Consider the following 22,283-nt stretch of genomic DNA (forward strand, 5'->3'; position numbering starts at 1 on the left):
AGTGCGGATCTGTTCGTACCTGGATGCGTTTGGTTTCCTTTTATCTGCCGCAACTTTTTGCTTCTTTTGTCGGGGGAGAGTTTTGGGAAGCTGGAGCACGATGGCGGGGGCGATTATTGAGAACATGAGCACTAAAAAGTTGGTGATAGTGGGAGTCATTCTGCTCCTGTTCCAGGCTTTTGCTTTCATGGTGGGAGGACTGATCGGTAAGTTTCTTCTGAACTAAACACCGTCGGCCTGTTTCATCCGAAAATATTCACTTATTTCCTATAATACCGCGATATCACAACAGAACCGAACCGATCTGGAGTCTTTTGGATGGTTTAAGTTCTTTTCTGCTCGTGTTTTCCATTCCTGGTGATTTTTCCAGCATTGGAAGCTTTGATTTCTTCCTTTTCTTTCCTTTGCTGCTGATCATTTTCCTTCCAAGCTTCCAGTCCATCCATGTGCATGAAAGATTAAAAGCAGAATTATGCAGATCTAAAAGCATTCATGTTTTATTATTTCTTGCACTGAATATTTCATTGCATTCCTGATTTTATATACATAATGAATCACAGTCACAAGGAAGTGAGTTTAATCTGCAAACCTAAATGATCGGATCCTTCTGCAAACAGAGCAAAAACTCTTATTAAAGTCCTGGTTTTGGCTCAGAAGTACTAAAATGTTTGCACTTTTTAGATAAGATCATATTCTTTAAATGTATTGCTGGTTTCATGTGCACAGACAGAAAAAAATAAAAACAGCATTAATTATTACTGTACTGTAATTATCCATTGCATTTTTTAAAAGCTTGATTAAATCTGAGCTGATCTTTAAAACTTAACTAAATAAATCTGGTGTCCATGATGTTCCCAGCATTGATTTTTCTTTCCTGATGGTTCCCTTCATAGTTAGAATTTAAAGCATTTAAAAACAATGAGATATTATGCAGGTAATGTCAGTGTTATTATTATACATCAGGATTTTGATATATGGAGGTTTAATGTGGGTGGATCTCTTTTATTTTGTAAAAGAGTTTTATCTCCTCATTTTATGCCCTAAAGCTGGTCCTGGCAGACACCAAACACCAACAATCCTTGGTGTAAAATGTACAACAACTTTAAACTGTACGTGAAGAAATTCTGCCTGGTTTATTAATATGATTGGAACCCCTCATTCAGAGTCTTCAGATTTTCACTGGTTAAACAAAGACCTGAACTTCAGTCTGCTCTTTTTTCTAAGAAGATAAAAGCAAACCAGCGTCTCCTCCCTTGATCTTTTCTTCTTTCCTTCGGCCCTTCGGGCGGTTTACGTCTGGTCTGCCTTTAGATTTTGTCACGTCCCTGGTTCAGATTGTTCCCCAGGAAGGTCAGGAATGATCCCAGTTCATCCCCCTTGTTAACTCGTAGTGTTTAGGCTTTCTAGCCAAGATCTGAGAGTGCTAACACATTTTATAAAATCACTTTTCTCTTGCCGAGAGATGTGGCATCTCTGGAATGCATTAAGGGTGGCTCGGCCGGGCCGGGTGGCTGCCGGGTGGCTGGTACAGAGTGGTTAGCTCGCTGGGCTCAGATTGATTTAACGAAGGCCGGATTCCCTTTGTGTTTGTTCGGCGGCCGGTGGCGGCAGGGCTAATTGGCTAGAAAGGCCCGTCGCTTCCTCTGTTATCTCACAACTTCAACACGGCATGGGGTCACTCGGCCCGGAGCCGTCTATTATCTCCGTCCATTCAGGGTGAACGTCTGAAGAGGGTTCGTTCCGGGAAGTGAATGTACCAACTTGAAGAAGTTCAGTGCTCCTAATGTAGCTTGCTGAAGCAGGGTAGGAGAGGTCTACCATGTGAAGAAAAATACCATGTTGAAGTTTATACACACACATCAACTCCAAACAAGCACCTCATTAGCATCTTTCAGTGAGTGTTAATGTCTGTGTTCCTCTTCGGGACTTGTTGAATGTTCTGGAAGGTTCTTTCTGGGCTTTGTCATGTCCTGTTATGGTTCACTTCCTGCTGTTTAATAGGGTTTAGTGTAATTGTGAACCAGACCATCAACTACTCCTTCACACCCAGGTCTGAATGTCTGTGCTCTGCTTTAGGATGCTAATTACTGCCTACTTGTGTTTAACATTAAAAATGAAGATTTATTATTGTGTTTATACCAGTCATCATAAAAACACCATGAAACCACATAACATCCTAAAACACTTCTCCAAGTTTCAGTTAAACAAGTTTATTTCATACGAAAACGGTTCAAGCTAAATATAAGCGTCAGCCTCCACTTTTCTGAAAACGCTATCCGCTGGATTCAGGAACTCTTATTGAGGGCCTGACTCACAGTCATTGTTCCGGTTCACCCAGATCCACACACTTTGAATCCCTACTTGCAAAAAATGGCACCTGCTTGAGATATGTGTACTTGTTCTGTTGTTTATGATCTAAATTATATGTTTTAAATGTTCGAATCTCAGAGCTGCTAGCGACCGGCCGGGTCAGTGATTGGCTGGTCTGAGGGAGGGAGACTGGAGGGATTCTGCTGGCTGGTTGATGGTGCCTGCACAATAAAACGGGGGATAATGGAGATTAGTGCGCAATGCACATCTCTATATGGACCCACCTTATGCAGGTGAAAAGCAGTGGTCGGGTGCTGCACGCTGCTCTCTTCGGTCACAATTGGAGGTCCGCAGCAGTATAGGAAGCGAAATGCGGTCGGGTAATTGGATATGACTAAATCAGGAGGAAAATTGTGGCTACAGGATGTGCCTTCTTTACTATATTATCCTCATAGCTCTGAACTGTTGTTAAATGTTTCTGATGGTATCGTCCCGTCTCCAGCTCCCAGTCCCACCACAGCCGTTCACTACCTGGCCACCAAATGCGTGGACAACCAGAAGGGGCACCATCAGAGCAGGAAGTGGTTCATGCCGTGGGGCCCCAACCAGTGCGACAAGATCCGAGACTTCGACGAGGCCATGGCTAAGAGAATCGAAGCCAACAACATCGTGTTCGCTGTGCACATCCCTCTGCCCAACAAAGAGATGAGCCCCTGGTTCCAGTTCATGCTGGTCATCCTGCAGTTCGACATCGCCTTCAAGGTCTACAACCAGATCGGTGAGTATGTTCTCAATGAGGGTCTGGCTCACAGGTCAATGTTCCGGTTCATCCCTAAGCTTACAGATAAAAAAAAAAGAAGCATAAATTGAACGTAAGCTTCGTTGGAAGCGATTTTGACCACAGGCTGTGGAGAAACCTGGATATTAATACCTGGTTTAACTTCATAAATGCTTATTTGAGTAACTGGCTAAGCTAAATTCCCACAGACACAAGGAACGCCTGTTTAATCCACAAATGGGATACATTGCCTGTGGGACTCCAAATTCCTCCATTTTAATGCCTATTTTTGCAATGAGATGCCCAACAAGCTCACAATCAGGTGTCCACATACTTTTGGCCATTGTTTTTCGTAAGTTTTGTACGTTTTCGAGTCTGTATGGGAGTTTTTTTTCTTGCTCCATTTCTTCATCATCGTGTTCTTGGAAGCTCCTCCTCTCCAGATGTGGATGTTTACAGTGGTGTCGGTGAGTAGAGCCGAAATCGTTTGATGCGTTGCCAGATCTGTTCCTCTGTGATTCAGCGTCTGTAAGTTAGAAGTGGGTCGGCCTGATTTTCATGCTGCTCTGTGGTTGATGGGAATAAACACTTCAGCTCACGGTCACTCAGCTCTGAGTTTCATTTGGTCGTGGGTTCCATCTGGTTGGCATACGTGAGCCCACCACTGCTGAGATCTACACAGACATAATTGGCTATGTTTGGGGACGGAGGGGTGGCTGAAGTCCTGTGTCGGATTGCCACCCTGTCCAGGGTGTTCCTGCCTTGCGCCCAGTGTTTCCCAGTGTAACTGGACTCGCCACGCCCCTGACCAAGATAAAGCAGTTGATAGAAATGCACTTCCCAGCATGGGGTCAGAGCATAGGGTCAGCCAATTCAATGCCACCCTTGGAGTCGATAGCATTAAGAGCTTTGCTCAAGGGCCCAACAGTGAGGATTTGCACCCTCAACCTTTAGATTGATATCCCAGAGCCACTTATATGCACATGACTGGTCTGGGTGCCTGTGCGAGTTCGAAATAGCTGGGGAGGGGGTCACATGGTGTTGCTTAGCGTGGCTCTCGGTACGTGATACGGCTCCTTGTGGGAACCAATCACTGACAGGTGATGATAAGAAGCGGTCGCGGATCGGACCCGTGCCGGAGGGGGCGTGTGGTGAAACAGCTCTCCTTGATCAGATCGGGGGGCGTGGAAGCATGAGCGGGTTCACAATGGGGAAATGGAAATGACTAAATTGGGAGATAAAGAGGGGGAATATTCAGAAAAAAAGAAATTAAGTAAATAATAATAAAGTGTAGTTTGTGTTTCTGTGATTTAAAATGATCATCAGGGGGACAAATACTTTTTTGGTGTTATAGAGTGTAAAGGTTTGGAATGAACACAACATTCCGGTCACATGATCACACGATTCAGATCCGAGCCCTTCCCTCTTTGCGCTCCCCTCAGAAGTGTAATAAAGCCCCGTCCTGCCCTGAATGCCCGAAATGCCCCCCTGCCTGGCACGGCTCCAGCAATAACACAGCTGCTGAGAGGGTTTAGTAGCCCGGGTGATGGTTGGCGTGATGGGGAGGAATGTTTGCGAGCTAAGCCGAGCTCTTTGTGGTGTGTGTGTGTGTGTGTGTGTGTGTGTGTGTGTGTGTGTGTGTGTGTGTGTGTGTGTGTGTGTGTGTGGTGGGGGGGGGGGGGGGGGGGGGGGGGCATTGGCAGCAGGGTTTGGAAGAGGACACGGCTAATAATGTCCCCCTGTGTTTCTGCCCTCTCTGCCTCTCGGGAGCTCCATCGCGCCGGGTTCGGTTCAGATTCATTTAAAGTCAGTGATTCGGTTTGGCGACTGTATGGACAAAAGTATTGGGACGCCTCTTCTAATAGTTGTTTGTGTAACAGGTGTAAAAGGAAATTGTACATGCTTCCAAATTTGGAGCAGTACTTTAGGGAAGACCCTGTCCTGTTCCGGCTCAGCCCTCACCGAGCAGCTTTGGAATGAACTGGAACGTCAACTGAAGCTTTCTTGACCAACATCAGGGCCCAGCCATACAAATGCTGTCGTATTTTGACTAAATGGGCGGTAATTCCCACAGACACACTCCAACTGCAGCGCTAAATGTTATTGATCAGAATACTGTGTGTGTGTGTGTGTGTGTGTGTGTGTGTGTACAGACGACGGCGCGTTGGCCACTATAGACGTGAGCCTGGCGTACAGAGACGACACCGTGAGCGAATGGACGGAAATGGCGCACTCTGTGGAGCAACGTAAACTCAGCTGCAACTTCACCACCACCAAGGTGAGCGCCACGCTGCCGCCCACTGCTTTTACATCCTATTTTACTTTATTTTGCACACGTTGCTTTTAGAAATGCACAAATACCCACAGACATACTTCATAATCTTGTGAGAAGCCTTCTCAAAAGAGCGGCTGCTGTTCTAGCTGAAGATATCACATAGACGTTGCTCTATTTTAATACAGTTTGTTTTTAAAATGCAATGTCCATCAAGCTCACTGTCAGGTGTCCAAATACTTTGTCATACAGTGTATTTAATACCATTTTTTCTGTTCTTCTGTTACTCAGACTATAGAGAACGAGGGTCGCTACTACGAATGCGACCTCCTGCCCTTCATGGAAGTTGGCTCGGTGTCCCACAAGTATTACCTGGTGAACATCCGGCTGCCCGTTCACGAACGCAAGAAGGTGAACGTGGGCATCGGCGAGATCAAAGACATCCGGCTGGTGGTGAGGAAACCGTCCGTATCTTCTTACGTCTGATGTTTGAGGAGTGAAACCTGAACCGCGCACAGAGCTGAGCGTTCTCTGTCTTCATTTTTTCAGGGGATTCATCAGAACGGCGGCTTCACCAAGGTCTGGTTTGCCATGAAGACCTTCCTCACCCCCAGCGTCCTCATCATCATGATCTGGTACTGGAGACGGATCACCATGATGACCAGACCGCCCGTCCTGCTGGAGAAGTAAGAGCGTCTCTTAATATGTTACTGGTGTGGATGCTTTCATGATGAACAGGCACAAATTCCCATACACAGACACTATTCCAAAGTTATGTGTTTTGGAAATGGGACGTCCAACATGCTCGTGGTCAGGTGTCCGAATACTTTTGGCTATATAGTGTATGTGTTTGCAGGTTTTAATTCATTGCAGCTTTGTTTTTTGGTGGTTTTTGGGTGGCATCTGACCATCCGGGTGAATTTCCTCTCAGCATGAGGTGAAGGTTTGGTTTTCTTTCCAAGCTTGACTTAAAAAAAGCCGGGCACAGTCAAACTAAACCTATTTATATGAGCAGAAAATATCACCAGCTATAGGACAGTCAGTCATAATCACCAGTAAGAAAGTATACAGCCAAACCACAAAGGTGTCCACATATTTTTGACCTTCATTCGGATGGCGTAACGGGTCTGTGCTCTGCTCCAGCACGCCTCCAGCGCTCCCGGGAGACAGGAAGCTCTCAGACAGTCGTCCTGACGCGGGCGGGGCCATGATTTTTTCATGTGGTAAGAGCTCGAGCGGTGCATTGGCGTGCTGGTCGGCGGGGGGTGTTGATCCTTTTTGCGCCTTCAGGAGAAGCTTGAGAATGCGTGACATCCACCCCCTGCTGATTCGATTATTGTGGGAACTGTGCCAACACTAAGCCTCGCTCCGGCTGAGCCAACTTTGTGTGCTCAGGAATAAAGTGGACGCTTTTAGATCACGTGTGCATGAAGCCACTGTACCACTTGTTTAGTAAAATGATGGTGCTTTTCATCACCATCTCCCTGCAATACCAGCAGTTCCCACTGCCACCAGCTCCTATTGCCACCATTTCCCATCATCACCATCGCCAGCACCACCAACATCTCCCAGCAGTACCACCAGCTCCCAGCACCACCATCTACTCACAGCTCCACCACCATCTCCAAGTGCCACCAGCGCAGCACCATCACCATATCCTATCTCCACCATATCTATGTGCCAGTGCCACAAGCTCCCATTGTCACCATCTTACATTGCCACCATATCCCAGTGCCACCATCTGCTAGTGCCACTAGCTCCCATTGTTACCAGGTCCCAGCAATACCCCTAGCTCCTATTGCCCCCAGCTCCCAGCACCACCGTTTAACTATAGCGCCACCACTATCTCCCAGTGCCACCAACACACCACCAGCACCAGCTCCCATCATCAACCTATTCCCAGCACCACCATCTCCCAGCAATACCATCAGCTCCTGTTGCCACCAGCTCTCAGTGCCACCACCATCCTACAGCAATACCATTAGCTCCCAGTGCCACTAACACACCATCACCCGCTCCTATCAACCTATTCCCAGCACCACCAGCTCAATTACACTTCCATTACACTTTAATACCCTAATCAAGGGGCTCTTAACCTGGGGGTATGAAACCCCCAAGGGGATTTTGGCATGGTTTTTGGGAAATTGGGGGGGGAAGGGGGGGGTTACCTGAGGTCACAAACTTCAGACAGAGTAGTTGACTGTGGCTTTCATTAATCACTCTGTATATATATGTGTGTGTGTGTGTGTGTGTGTGTGTGTGTGTGTGTGTACAAAACTCACACTCATGCCCACTGTCGTTTACATTCTCAGCATACCATGAGCGCGCGGTCCCCCTGTGTTCGCGTAGCCGAGCATGCTGGGATTGTTTAGCCGGCAGGAATGTGCTTGATGTTTTCAGGCTAAATGTCGCCCCCCTACCAACCCCCCCTCCGCCCCGTCCTTCACCTTGTACCGACATGTACCCGCCTGTGTGGACCTGTGAACAAAGACACTCCACACCGAGTCTGATCTCACACACTGCTGTGGTTCGAGTTCAGACGGGTTTCAGAATCTTTAATCATCAATCTTTAGTGTTTGACTCTGAATAAACACTCTTACTGTTGATGGCAAAAAGTATTTGGACACCTCTCCGTAAGCTTAATATGGTATTAAAAAAGAGTGATCTCTGTGTGATTTGTTCAATAATAATAATAATTCATAGATTAGTAATAATAATAAACAAATCATATTTAAAAGGGTAAATAAATGCTTTTTCATGATGAAACTGGACCGTGTTCATGTTGTGTGCAGGATTATTTTTGCTCTGGGAATCTCCATGACCTTCATCAACATCCCGGTGGAGTGGTTTTCCATCGGATTCGACTGGACGTGGATGCTGCTGTTCGGAGATATTCGTCAGGGAATCTTCTACGCCATGCTGCTCTCCTTCTGGATCATCTTCTGTGGAGAACATCTCATGGTGAGAGTCATCTCTGTCTTATCGCTGTTGCCACGCCCACCCCCTTATTGATGGCATTGTGCTGTCACGATCGCTTCTGTTCACCTGCTAGAAGCGCTGCCATCCGTGATAAGCCACCCATGCAGACACCTTGACCGAGAAGCTCTTGAGTTCGAATCTCAGCTCTGCCATCAGCAGACATACCTCACAAATGGGAGAGAGGGGGGGGGGGGGGGGGGGGGGGCACACTGCCCTCATCAACAATATTTTGGTTGATTTGCTTTATTCTAATATTTTACTTTACACACCTGACCTGCCGACCAAAATGCTGTGAGCATTTTTATTTTATTAGGTTATTTAATGATGTGTAAAATATAAATTGGACCCAAGATACAATAAACAGACTTAAACATAATACTGATCATGCCATAACATGCCGTTAAAATCCGAACAGACGAACAGATTAAACGTTGTATTTGTGATATTTGTGCTGCAGGATCAGACGGAGAGGAACCGTTTCTCCATGTACTGGAAGCAGGTGGGACCCATCGTTTTCGGTTCCTTCTGCCTCTTCATCTTCGATATGTGTGAGAGGTGAGAAAACTCGACGCTGATAAACACAAGATAAAACTGTAGGGCTCGGACGCAGTTCAGATGCTATGTATACTACATGGACGAAAGTATTGGAACGCCCCTTCTAATGACTGAATTCATGTGTTTCAGCCACAGCAATCAAACCAGATACTTTTGGCCATAGTGTATTAGGAGTTAGTACAACAGTTAGTGGTTGTTTAACTACATTGGTTTAAACTTCGTTTTTAAATGTTTTGTAGAGGAGTGCAGCTGACCAATCCCTTCTACAGCATCTGGGCTTCGGACGTTGGAACAGAACTGGCTGTATCCTTACACCATGCTGAAGGTTGATAATATTATATCGGGGGTGGTGGTGGGGTTAATGATGAGAAAGAGAAGAGCCCCAATTGTTCACAACTGGATTGGGGGAACAAGGACGGGGGGTTGTTCCCTGTGGTAGATCGATGCTGAAATTCCGGATTGATGGTGTGATGAAGCGATAAAGGACTGGTGATGAAGTAATGATGGCGTGATGATGATGATGGAGTGATTAAGGACTGGTGATTGAGTGTGATGATGTACTGGTGATGGAGTGATGTTTCCTTGACCGAGCTGGTTACAGATGGCGTTCATCATCGTGGCGGGAATATGTGCGTGTCTCTACTTCCTGTTCCTGTGCTTCATGGTCTACCAGGTTTTCAGAAACATCAGCGGGAAGAGGTCGTCTCTACCCGCCATGACCAAAGCTCGCCGCCTGCACTACGAGGTGAACACATTTAACACAGTGCGGTTCTAATGGTCACGTCCAGCGTGTTGTGTCTGGGGGGGCGGGGTGGGGGAGTACCACCATGCTGCTATTACAGCGACCCCTGCTGTCTGGTTGAGGTGTAGCACAAGGATTTCGCTGTCCTCCGTGCCAGAGGTGCATGCTACCCTAGGGCTCTTCTCGACCAGCAGCAACGGAATTGCATTGAGGAATTGGAAATGACTAAATTAGGAGAAAAAAGGGGGAAGCCAGTTCTTTTAACCTTTGTCGGATTTAAATACTTATTTAAGGCAACACCCTTGAACCCAACCCCACCCCACCAACTTGAAATGTAAACAAATAAGGGCGCAGCGGTGAGACACACTAGCAAACTGAGCTTTCGAGTTCGAATAGCTTCGCTATCAGCCGGCCGGGCGCCTACACAGACATGCGATTGGCTGCGTGTCTATAGGGGAGGGATACCGAGTGACACCGTGTTCCTCGTCTGGTTTCTTTTCACTTTCCTTTCACCGTCCCAAAAGATGCGAAACTTAGGTGTGAGTGAGTGGGTAAACAGGTGAGCATGTGTTCCCAGGTTCTGAGTGGCGCTGGACCAGCGACCAGCGATCAGTGACCCTGATCAGAATGAAACAGAGAGTGTTGTTTTTTTTTTTGCACGCTTGTCTGATCTGTCTCTCCGTCTTCCAGGGTCTGATCTTCCGCTTCAAGTTCCTGATGCTGGTCACTCTGGCGTGCGCGGCCATGACGGTTATCTTCTTCATCATCAGCCAGGTGTGCACACAGAGGCAGTGTTGTTACCACCAGAACGTTCTTCTTTACGTTGTTAAAGCTGAGCTGGGATGTTAATTAAGGTTTGGCGATACTGCCGTGTGTGTGTGTGTGTGTGTGTGCGCGCAGGTGAACGAAGGTCACTGGCACTGGGGAGATTACACAGTACAGGTGAACAGTGCGTTCTTCACCGGGGTCTACGGCATGTGGAACCTGTACGTGTTCGCGCTCATGTTCCTGTATGCGCCGTCGCACAAGCGTTACGGAGACGAGCAGTCCGGCGGTGAGAACCTGCTTTTATTTATTTGTTATTGTACTTGGTGCACAGTTCATTCTTCGACAGCTGTTTAAAGTAGGAACGCTCTGGTCCTGAGGTTTCTCACCCAACCAGACAAAAAGGATCAAACGAGGTCAGTTATGGTGGTGAAGCACCATAGAGGACTGCTAGATGGATTTTGGGATGGGATGTGATGCGATGCGTAGACGGATGCATAGCAGCAGTAAAAATACATTTGGAGCAACTATATGATCTTTTTTTTCCCCATTTTCCCTCCCAATTTAGTCATATCCAATTACCTGGGTGCATTTTCCTTTCTCTCTAAGGACCAACTCTCCCTCCAACCGCTTCTTTTCACTTGCACCAAGCCGGTTCATGTAGAGATCCGTATCACACACAGAGAGTCGTGCACCGATCTCTATTATCCCCCGATAATGAAAACAATCCTTAATTTGTTGAAGAAATTGGTATAAAAGAGCGCATTTAAGGAACAACAAATAAGAGCAGCACTTGGCAAAGATAGACTGACATGAGAATGATCTATTCATAACCATGGTGTAAAGCATGGTGTAAAACAATTAAATAAATAAACATCTAAAAAATAAATAAAAACAGCTCCTTAGTTTTGAGGAGGAGCTTGATGGTTTTATTATGTTGTAACCCAACTTTAGGTCCTACGGACTTGCAGTGTTATCCTGCTTTCCTAAAATACATCATTTATTTTTCTTTATTTGCTGCATAATTCATGATAAAAGACGAGCTCTGCAGAAACGTTCAGACTTATAAATCTATTTATTATTGAATATTTTTGATTGCTAGTGTAGGTTTCAGTCTCTTTATTAGATAATTAAAACCTTCCTGTGGTCTGATTCCTTTCTGTCCAGTTTACAGGGAAAATCGATGGGTATCAGGAAAATGCCGGAGCGTGTGGGAGTATTTTTTAACGTGAGGGGGAATAACCGGGGCCTCTTTGGCTTGAGCAGTGGCCTTTAATGGAGAGCAGGCTTCCTTCCAGCGGTGGCATAATGAGAACCATCCATCTCCTGACGACAACCTTAAAAGTTCTGTCCACTTCTGTACTTTGGCTCACACTTGGCTCAGTAAAGTGGCTGACCGACTTTTTCATCTTAAATTTTGTCTTTTTTCGAAAGGTTGCCGGTTCAAGCCCCACCACTGCCAGGTTGTCACTGTTGGGCTCCTGAGCAAGGCCATTAATCTTCAATAGCTTACACAATATATACTATCACAGTTCTGTAAAGCATGTGTCTGTGGGAATGTATGCCCATAGAGTCAAAAGAGCAAATCAGGTTGGGTGCTTGTAAGGCCTGGCTCACGGTCGACACTCCAGTTCATCCCAAATGTGGCTTAGAGGTACTTCATAATCCAGTGTCGAGTGAGGACAGCTCCAGGCTCTCTGGTGTCACCTTCTTTTCAGCACCGAAAGCTCATGTATAAGGATTCCTAGTCCATTATTGAGATGTAACCAATGCAACACTAAAGCAGTGTTTAACATGCTCATGGTCAGGTGTCCACATACTTTTGGCTGTATGTATGAATTTGTTCCTGATTTTTCCACCTGCAGGAGACCAGGGAGGGAACAGTGGCGAGGACATTCAGCTCACCACCACCATCACCCACGCTGACGGACCCACCGAGGTCTACAGGATGGTGGGGAAAGAGTCTCAAGAGTAGTACCAGCTTCCTTCAGCCCCTTCCGTAATCCCTCAGTCCCTCAGCTCACCCAAACTGGCACCATACCCGCGTAAACCGTGTCTTCACCCACCACAAATATATCAGGATATCTGTTCTGAGGACGTTCTCGTCATCGCCACATTCCCCATCGAGGTTACATTAGCCAACAGTCGGGACTAGAGCGCCATCTTGTGGATGGTGGAGGAAACTGGAGGGAAGCACATTATAAGGTTCGAATTGTTCCTGGATCATTTCATGTTGGCATGTGCCAATTTCACGTGCCCACGGTGTACGATATTCCAAGGCTGGCAGACATGGTGCAGAATCCACTCTGCAGCCAAAAGTATCTGAACACCCTTCCTAAATTAAAAGATTAATTATGTAGCTTATACAGCTTGGTGGCAACAGTTTGGGCAAGGTCCATTTCATTCTGTTCCAGCACGCCTGTGTTCCTGCACACTAATGAAGATCCATAATGATGTGGAACGTCAGCGCCTTGCACCAAGTGTATTCATATAAGCCCTTGCCATTTTTTTACTTTCCTAAACACTCCACACACACACACCTTTTACGAAACATTTAAGTCGCTAAGTTGATATGTAGCATGTTACGATGTAGATATATTTTTATAAACTGCAGTAGATGCATCACTTGTATAATAAAAATGCTTTTTCGGAACGACTGTACTGTTGTTTATTACAAATATCAAAATTTTCCCTTTTTGCATGCTTTTTTTAAAACTTATTTAAATAAATAAAAACAATTTTTTGCACTTATTTCCATACAGACACAATTACAGTCAAGTACTGATCAAACCCCTTCATGCAGCCCTGGCATGGGCACTCTGGGTGGCCTAGGTCGACTATGCAACGTACACAGGAGGGTTCGATGTGCCGTGTGTCATAACCACGATGAAACTCCCCAGCAGTTTGATCCTCAGTAGATCTTCTGTTGGTCGGTCCCAGACGCCACAGGCTTCGTGTTTAAGATCAACTCATGTCAGAGTCTTGGCAGCCCATCAACCTGCCCGTAAGCGAGTTTCATCCAGTTGTCTGATCATAACAATCTGGTCCTTATCAAGAGACACTCAGGTCTTTATGCTGATCAGATCTGCTGCATCCAACATGGGAACTATGAGGAACCATGAGGAACCTCCATCCATGCATTGTTTTAAAACCGAGTGTAAGCTCATTGATTAAGATACAAGGCTAGTAATCTAAAGGTTGTTAGTTTAAGTCCCATTTCCTTGGCTAAATGCTGTAAATGTAAATTCTCAGACTGATAAATTTGCACTTCTTATGAAGCACCGTTTACGTTTGCATTGTTGTGTAGTGGTCCTAATGTTTTGACTGATAGGTGTAAACGTTTAAAAAAAAAAAAACTGCAAATCGTGCAAGTTTGGTCAGGCCCGGTGTATGGGAAAATATTCCGGATGTTTTAGAGCGAGTGTCATTAAAGTTAAACCGGATTAATCTCAGTGTCTGATACAGAAAAATGTGACCCTTCATGAATTTCCAGTTCAGTCGTGATCAAACCCCAGCAAACTGGAATGAAGAAAGCGAGAGTGGCTGTTAGAACAGTGAAAACAAACACCAAAATCTGGAAAACTCAAGTTCCAACAGTTTCTTATTCACGGCAGACCTGGTTTAGGTGTTTTTAGTGGCAGCAGTCCGTCATTAAATAAACTATGTGATCAAAAGTATCTGGACACGAGTACTAATGATTGAATTTACTGAAATCTTTCTGAACTTGATTGTTGTGGATTTTCTAAAAATATTCCAGAATATTCTGGGTCAAAAACATAGAAACAGCAGCTTAAATAATTAATTCCTTAATTCCTCTTCGCCGAATATGATTTGCTATAGTTTATTTTACAACTTCTCTGTGCCCAAATAACCAGGGTTTTGGCTGATGGAACACTGGTCTCTTTTCCAAGACCATGAAAAAACCCCAGTTGTCACCTTATGCTGGAAACAAGATGTGTCAGGATGGTTAAATACAATCGAGAACCAAATTTAAGAATTGGTGTGTGTGTGTGTGTGAATCAGAAGTTGCTGGAACATGAGTGATTCTGTCTACAGTCGAGCCAGCTTGTCAGGAACAGTCAGTGAGACAGGAACAGCCGAGAAATGTATTTTCTGAACATTTATTTCTATAATCAGTTATAAAAATATAAAGAAGTCTTTAAATAAACATATACATATATTTATGATACACACTAAAGTATTCAGACACCCCTTTTCTTTCTTATATTCATGTGCTTCAGCCATAACAGTGTAATAAATCGATCGTATGAAGGAAATTTACAGCAACTAGACTGAACGGGCACAAATTCCCATAGACATACTTTAAAGTCTTGTGAAAAACGGCAGAGAAGATCACACAGGGGTCACTCTATTTTAATACCAATTGTTTTAGAAATGGGACGTCCGACAAGCTCATGGTCAGGTGTCTGAATACTTTTGGCTATAAAGTGTGTATTTATATATATAAATGTATATAAATTCTTACTGAAAATCCCCCCCCACACACACACACCATCCTTATCTAGTCACAGTTTAGATTCAACATTCAGTCAATGAAGTGCTTATTAAAGTCAACAATGAGGATGATACAATAAATTAGATTCTGATCTATCATATAATCTATACATCTCTCTCTCTCTCTCTCTCTTTCTCTCTCTATCTATCTATCTATATCTATATATACACTGTGTGTGTGTGTGTGTGTGTGTTTTGGAGAAATATGCAAATCAGATAATGATCATCTTCCTGGTGAGCATGATTCAGGTAGTTACAGTAACGACGCTTTGAAAATCTTGATATCCGCCGTCGGCTGGAATGATGGTTCCTCTACAGTCTGATGCAGGAGGAACATCTACCAGCTTTCCAGCGCAGGTCGGTGTTTCCATGAACAGGCTGACATTACCGTAATCCAGACTGGTCTTCCCAGGGTCCACGGTCTTGCACAAATCCTGAAGGAACATCTCAGTCTGGTTCTGAAATACCAGGCTGCCGGAACAGAACTTGGAGTATACTGCTGCTGGAACGTCGCTGGAACCAGAGCTGCCCTGGACGTTTCTGTAACCGCTGTCATCAGGGTTTGTTGGTTCCTCAGAGTCGCCGGATCTGATGTGGGAATAAGTCACGTTGTTTAAACAAACGACGTCTGCAGGACTGAGGTGACTCTTCTGATCGACGAAGTCTTGCTGAAACACAAACCTGCCGACACAAAGAATGCGTTTTTTTTTTTTTAACCCTGTTCCACCGCTGCAGATGCCCCCGATTATCAACTGTGTCCCTCACGGGTGCACTCGACAACCACTTCTTTTCACCTGCCAGAGACAGGGTCTCACAGGGAGTCGTATAACGTACTGAGAGTCACACACAGCTATCCATTGATCAACCCCAAATATTCAATCCAAGAACGTTTTCACGGTTATTTAATTATTTAAGGTGTTAATTTTAAATGATTTATACTTCTTTAATAACCACTTTGTTCTATAATTGTGTTGGGACTGGCATCATCCTCAAGCTCTTGGTGCAAAGCAAGGATACAGCTTGGAGCGGTCACCAACATGCCAAGCTCCTCACAGCCAGTAACGAGAAGCTAGGTTCAAACCCAAGCCCACAGGACACGCTGCCATGTAGCACCCACCCTACCCGCTGCACCAGCTGTTTATACATTATAAACTATAATATTTGTTCATTCGTTTTCCCTCACCACTTCATCCTGGTCAGGGTCTCTGTGAGTCTGCACCTACAAGTCATCTGTATAAAAACCCTGGGCAAGGAACCAGTCCATCACCTGTCATCACTCCAATCTAGGGGTGATTTGTACTAGCCAATCTAACTTCTGCATGTTTTTGTGAGGACTGAACCATGTCCTCAGGACCCTGGCACTGTGCAGCATCACAGAGCAGGTCTATAGAAGTTAACAGGAAACCGATTATAGATATAAAGATAAATACAGTGCTGTGATCGTTCCCCATTTTTGGATATTTGTCACACTGAAGCCTTTTGATGGATCTGCGCCCGCGACCCTGACCAGGATAAAGCTTGTTGATATTCATCCTGAAGTTTTAAAGTATTTTATTTAACTCTGCCGACTGTAAACAATTAGTTTTACCTCTTTTTCTTGCCACTGTGGTCCAGTTTGGGAGAATCGACACACACAGGAGAGAAGTTGTTGTGAAATGAGAGCAACTTTTGTTCCTGATCAACATAAAAAATATATATATGGAATTAATTACAGTAAAACCTCCACTTATGTCGTTTTTATTTCCCTCACTTCTGACTTTATGCCCGTTTTTGTTAATAAAACTGAAAAAAATAGCCAGTGACCATCCGAGGTGGGGATATTCACCTAAATTGATTAAAAACATAAAAATGTTGTACTTGTATTAGCTATGGTATGGGGTCCAAGTCATTTCTTAAGGACTATAGTAACTGGAAGATTGGTTCAAGCCTTACCACTGTGGGCCCTTCAGCAAGGCCCTTCACCCTCGATTACTTGTTTTGTATTCTGTGTAAGTCACTTTGTATAAAAGTGTAAATAAAAAATGCAAGGGACATGGAACAGTGGTCATTTTCGCCAGGGTTGGTATGGAAACCCAAACTGTGCTTATGACGGAACACAGTTTTTGGGAGAGTCTGATGTAATTCATGACCAACCACCACCACCACCAAGGAAATAATGGAGAATAAAAACAACACTTTTAAATGATTATTTAAAAACAATAAATATCATCCACATGTCAGGGAAGGTGAGCGGAACAGAGCGATGCTTACCTGTTTCACGAAATCAGGGGCAATTTTTGGAGTGGGAATCTTCTTCCATATTTTCAGCAGGCTCCTGTAATAGAAATGAGTTTAGATCAGGATTTATTGAAGCTACAATGAAATTAAAACAAGGAACCTTTAATAGACCTGTCAGTACTGGTTTATAAGGACAGTAAACACATCTGCACTGGACCTGTAAGAATCCGTATTATAATAAAGGAAAAATGTGATCTGAGATCATCGGGGACATTCTATTCAGAGTTTACACAGAACGGTGCTTAAACAAATAAAAAAAAATCCAGTAAGCAGCAGCAAATGGCTACAGTAACACAAAAAACCATCTTGACTTAACAAGGCAGGCAAAAAACTAATGATTAGTGTATTGGGGCACTCAAATCTTAAGGTTAGGGGGCTACAACAGCAGTAAACCATTTGGGGTTTTGCTTGTCCGACAAGAACAGGAATCTGTGGATACAGTGGGCACAGGCTCACTGAACCTAGAGAGTTTCAAGACTACAAAACACTAAGTGGATGTTTTTCTAACTGTTTTCTTTTATCCTCCTTCAGTAGCAAGGTGTTTCTGCCAGCAGAACTGCTGCTCACTGGATGTTATTTGCCACTTTTCTGTAAAAGCTCTGTAAGTGCACGTTCTAGATCAGTTTCTGATCACATTTTGCATCAGGCGCTTCCTCACTGCTGACAGAATAAGGGGACTTCCCCAAACTATTGCCAGTGTTAAAAGCATTTCATGTACCTTAAATCATTTTATACACCTGTTAGCAATGAATGTGGCAGAAATTACTACATTTAATCATTAGCAACATACTTTTGACCATATTGTGCATAAGTTTTATTTCTTTCAGAAGAAAACAAACCAGCGCTTACTGGTACCAGTAGAAGATCAGGAGCACAAAGGCGACCAGGGTGACGCACAAGATGGGAACTACAATCACCATAATGCTCTTCAGAGACGAGGCTGAGAAGACAGAGACGTGCCGTCCAGTTTAAATCTGCTGGAATTATTTGACACGTAACGTTTTTAATGACTTTCTAAGCAGACTTACGCGTGGTGAACTGATACGGTTCGCTGTAGTTGCTGAATCTCGTGTGGAGGTCCCATTTCACCCTCACTTTTATTGTATAGACGGAATTAGCGTCAAGGTTCCTGCCCACGAATTCATACTTCAGCACTCCTTTATCCAAAGGCACAGTCTCCTGCATGAAACGTTCAGTTTATTATTATTTTTTACTATTTTATTTACTCATTTCCTCCCAATTTATCGTAGTCGTTTAATCTTCCACTGTTGGAGACCACGATGGCGTACGAGGAGGCGTACATTCGCCAATCGTGCCTGCTAAGGGGCGCCCAACCGATTGGTAGCAGAGCTCGGAAGTTTCTGATCGTATAACTGTATTGGGTTTTATTTTAATCAGACAGTAATTGACTCACCTCTTTGCTGCCCTGTGTGCTGTAGCTGAGCTCTGGTCTCAGATTGCTGGAGAAGGTTTTCTGGATCTCTGTATAACCGGTGTCCCAAGTGATTAGAAAATTTCCATTTTCTGTCAGAATGATCGATTTGATGGTTGGTCGCTTAGGTTTAACTGTGCAGAAGGAAACGCGGGGACGCCAAAAGAATTTTAACAAACTAGCAGAAATATGACTTACATTATAGGGCCAAATGTATGTGGACACATAACCATGAGCAAATTGGGCATCCCATTTCAAAACCATGAGCGGTTTGTGGTTGTCACAGTCTACTTTATTTGGGGAAAGCTTTCCACAACATTTTGTAGTGTGTCTATAGGAATTTGTACAAGTTGAAAGCATAAAACGCATTTCCTGTCAATATTTTTACCTGTTAGCAAAGAGTGTGAATGAGAACTCAATAATTAGGAGCGGTGTCTGCATACTTCTGGCTTTAAATGTGTATGACCTATACACACAATAGAGCCAAAAGTCTGTGGACACCTGAACATCTCATACAAATCCACAGGCTTTACAGTGATATGAACTAGGTTTCCCCTTCACTGCTGTACAAGTCTCCACTCATCTGTAAATTCTGTCCACTTTATTCTGGACCTTGGGACTGTACGGATTGACTTCCCGTTCTGCCACAGGGACGAATGTGACCTCAGATAATAATGGCAAGTACTATGGCCGTGCAGAAGCAATCTGTTGCATGAATGAAGTACAAGTGCTGTTCACATAATTTTAGCCATGTAAAGAAGTAAAACTAAACACTGTTTACTCACTGATGTCTTCAGTGTTCATCTGTTTATTAAGCACGACCGTTTTCTTCTTCAACACTGTGGTGTTTAATCTCTCACGGACAGTGAAACCCGGTACGGTCAGAGTGCATTCACATTCACATTCACTGATTTCCTTAAAACTGCAATTATATCTGTCAATAAAAAACAACCATGCATCTAAACCTCAGTCCACATTCTGATTAGCAATTATGACAGTGAAGGTGTGGTGGTGTTCATCTAACAGAACATTTCACATCCTCTAAAATAACAAACTCACATGACCCAGGGCCTCAGTTCTGCAGGCATGTTGAGCTCGTATTCGGAGCAGCCGATGGGTGTTGTTGAGTTTAAACGGCATGTCATCTTGGACTCGTAATCAGTGAGGCAGTTCAGATCGAGCGTCGGATCTAAAAACAGTGCAATATCAGTAACATAAACACTGTTTATTTAACTGTGTTTTAATAGATAATAATTTCTCTGATTAAGTCAAACAGAGCTGTTTACGCAAAATGAAAATAAAAACAGGAGGGAGTGATTGATAAACTAGGGTTATTTCATTTATAACAGCAAGAAGAGATATGTAATAATTTAATATATTGAACGAGCCCACCAACCAAGTAGCTCAACGGCTGGGCAGAATACAGAATAATGCCCTCCTGCCCTGCCATTTGTGGCCAACAGAGAGGACACTGAGGTGCAGATGATTCATGTGTCGGTTCCTTTGCACCTCATTGAGCGTTAATTTGCTCCAGGTGGAAGGGTTTCTGTTTGTTACGGATTCTTCCTTTACCTGCATTCTCTTGAAACTGTGATGTTCGGCTCAATCTGGCGCTTTTTTCCAGAGTGGGCATCATCTATACTAAGCACAGGCTGCACTAGTTGGTGGGGTTGCAACGCTGCTGTCTGGTCCACAAGTGGTGGAGGAACACGAGAAAAGTATAGCATATTCCCCTAAACTATTACGACTGTCTGTAAGAGTCTGAATCTTACTGCACTGCCTAACATTTAAGTTCTTCGCTTTTCTTCTACCTGATTAAATCATGCATTCATTTAAAAGTAGAAAGCACAAAGTAAAATATCTTTTAATCAAAAACAAAAAAACCGAATAAAATTACGACAATCGCAGGACTTACCGGAGGAACGAGTAAAGCTTGTACTGGCGAGTAAGAGACCAAGTTGCAGGATGAGCTTTATGGTTCCCATCATCTGAAATACAGAAACAAAAGTGTGAGAAATAATAACAAACATTTTATTAATATTATTAAGGTTTGAGGTGAAAGTTAACATGTCAGATCTGTGCTTGTTCTGTATTTAGGAAATCCCACTTTGTTACTCGTTCTTTTCACCTTCTGTATGTTTTTGGCAGGTAGCTAGAAACCAACGTACCCAAAACAAATCCACACAGACACTGGGAGAACATGTGAAACTCCTTAAAGATAGAGACCAGAGATAATTAAACTAAGGTCCCCAGGACTCAAACTACCATACATGACACCAAGCAACCCAAACTAACCCTGTTAACTCACCTCTGCAGTTGGCATCAGGTTTCACAAAGTACCAACAAAGTTCTTCTAAGTTTGAAATAATTTTTAATAAATTGTTCTACTTTTAAACATGATTCCACTACCAGCTAAAGATTCCACTACCAGCTCACGCCGTCCTCTCAGCAGTGCTTCCGTGGATGACTGCCTTTTTGGTTTTATCAAAAAGCATCAAGTTAGAACAGTGCTGTGGAAAATTATTGGTCTGGTTTCTCCTCCCACCTCACAAACAGAACAATAAAAACACGCAACTTGATGACAGTTCACCTTCTGAGAGGTGAAACTATGAAAAACAAGTATGTGGTATTTCAACCGCACCCACTGCTAACAAGTGAATATAACTAAGCTATATCATTATTTCCTTCTTAATTTGTGACAGCAGTTTGGGGAAGACATGATTTAATGAGTTTAATCCGTGGCCTAATCAGAGCCCTGACCTCAACCCAGCTGATCACATTTGGGACGCACTGGATTGTTGATCGAGATATTAAAAAAAAAATCCCCACAATGAACTGAGCTCAAGATCATAAAAGTTATGTGTATTCCAATCATGTAGCCAGAGGAAGACATAAATAACACTAACTCATTTCTGCTTTCAGAGTCTAAATAAAGCACATAATATTAAAAAGACTTTTCTGTTGTATCACATATGCAAAATGGATAAACAAAGACGCTCTTTCACTCAGTAAACATTTGTTTTATCTTTTATCTGTTTTTCTGCCATCTGCTGGATGTAAACAAGAGACGTTTGAGATGAATGTTAATGCTCTGGTTCATCAAGGTCACAAATTATGATTGATTTACTAAAGGCTTGAAGATCAAGACCATTGGACTACACTTTTGGGCAGCAGTCTTCAGCCAAAGCCAGATTTATTAGTCCAGTTTCTAATGGTGAGGTTTCATCACTCCAGAGAATCCTTTCCCACAGCACCATAATCATGTTTTGTGCATGGTGACCTTATAGTTGGGGCCATTTAGCTCATCTTTACATTTACAACACTTAGCATCACAGTAACGCATCTGGTAGTGTGGTTGCTGCACAGCAACACGAGTCCTTGGGCCTTAGGTTTGATTCTCGCCTCTGGTCACTGTCTGTGAACTGTTTTGCATGTCTGTGTGGGTTTCATCAGAATTCATTTGAATGTGATGGTTTTAATATTAACACACATCTATTTTTGAGTTAGCACACATTTACATTTTCAGCATTTAGCAGACGCTTTTATCCAGTGTGTGACAGTATACACTTTATATACACTTTATGTATACACTTTATGTGACAGTATACAGTCTAAGCAATTGAGGGTTAAGGGCCCTGCTCAGGGGCCCAACAGTGGC

General features: G+C 43.7%; 1 protein-coding gene across 1 annotated transcript; it reads left to right on the plus strand.

Moving 5' to 3' along the window:
- Positions 1-36: 36 nt before the first annotated feature.
- wls (Wnt ligand secretion mediator) lies at positions 37-13,054 on the plus strand. Its single transcript, XM_062987610.1, has 12 exons — positions 37-206; positions 2,813-3,088; positions 5,242-5,366; positions 5,652-5,813; positions 5,910-6,046; positions 8,153-8,321; positions 8,797-8,894; positions 9,134-9,197; positions 9,496-9,639; positions 10,327-10,410; positions 10,537-10,690; positions 12,267-13,054. Exons 1-12 carry the CDS (start codon positions 101-103, stop codon positions 12,374-12,376), a joined length of 1,629 nt encoding a protein of 542 aa, XP_062843680.1. The 5' UTR covers positions 37-100; the 3' UTR covers positions 12,377-13,054.
- The last annotated feature ends 9,229 nt before the right edge of the window (positions 13,055-22,283 follow it).

The sequence above is a fragment of the Trichomycterus rosablanca genome, chromosome 25, assembly GCF_030014385.1.
Source record: "Trichomycterus rosablanca isolate fTriRos1 chromosome 25, fTriRos1.hap1, whole genome shotgun sequence".
In the NCBI taxonomy this organism is placed as follows: domain Eukaryota; kingdom Metazoa; phylum Chordata; class Actinopteri; order Siluriformes; family Trichomycteridae; genus Trichomycterus; species Trichomycterus rosablanca.

Coding starts and splice junctions, on each gene's coding strand:
- wls (XM_062987610.1), top strand. CDS start 101: ATGGCGGGGGCGATTATTGAGAACATGAGCACTAAAAAGTTGGTGATA. Junction 8,895..9,133: donor ATCTTCGATATGTGTGAGAG/GTGAGAAAACTC, acceptor AATGTTTTGTAG/AGGAGTGCAGCTGACCAATC. Junction 10,411..10,536: donor TCTTCTTCATCATCAGCCAG/GTGTGCACACAG, acceptor GTGTGCGCGCAG/GTGAACGAAGGTCACTGGCA.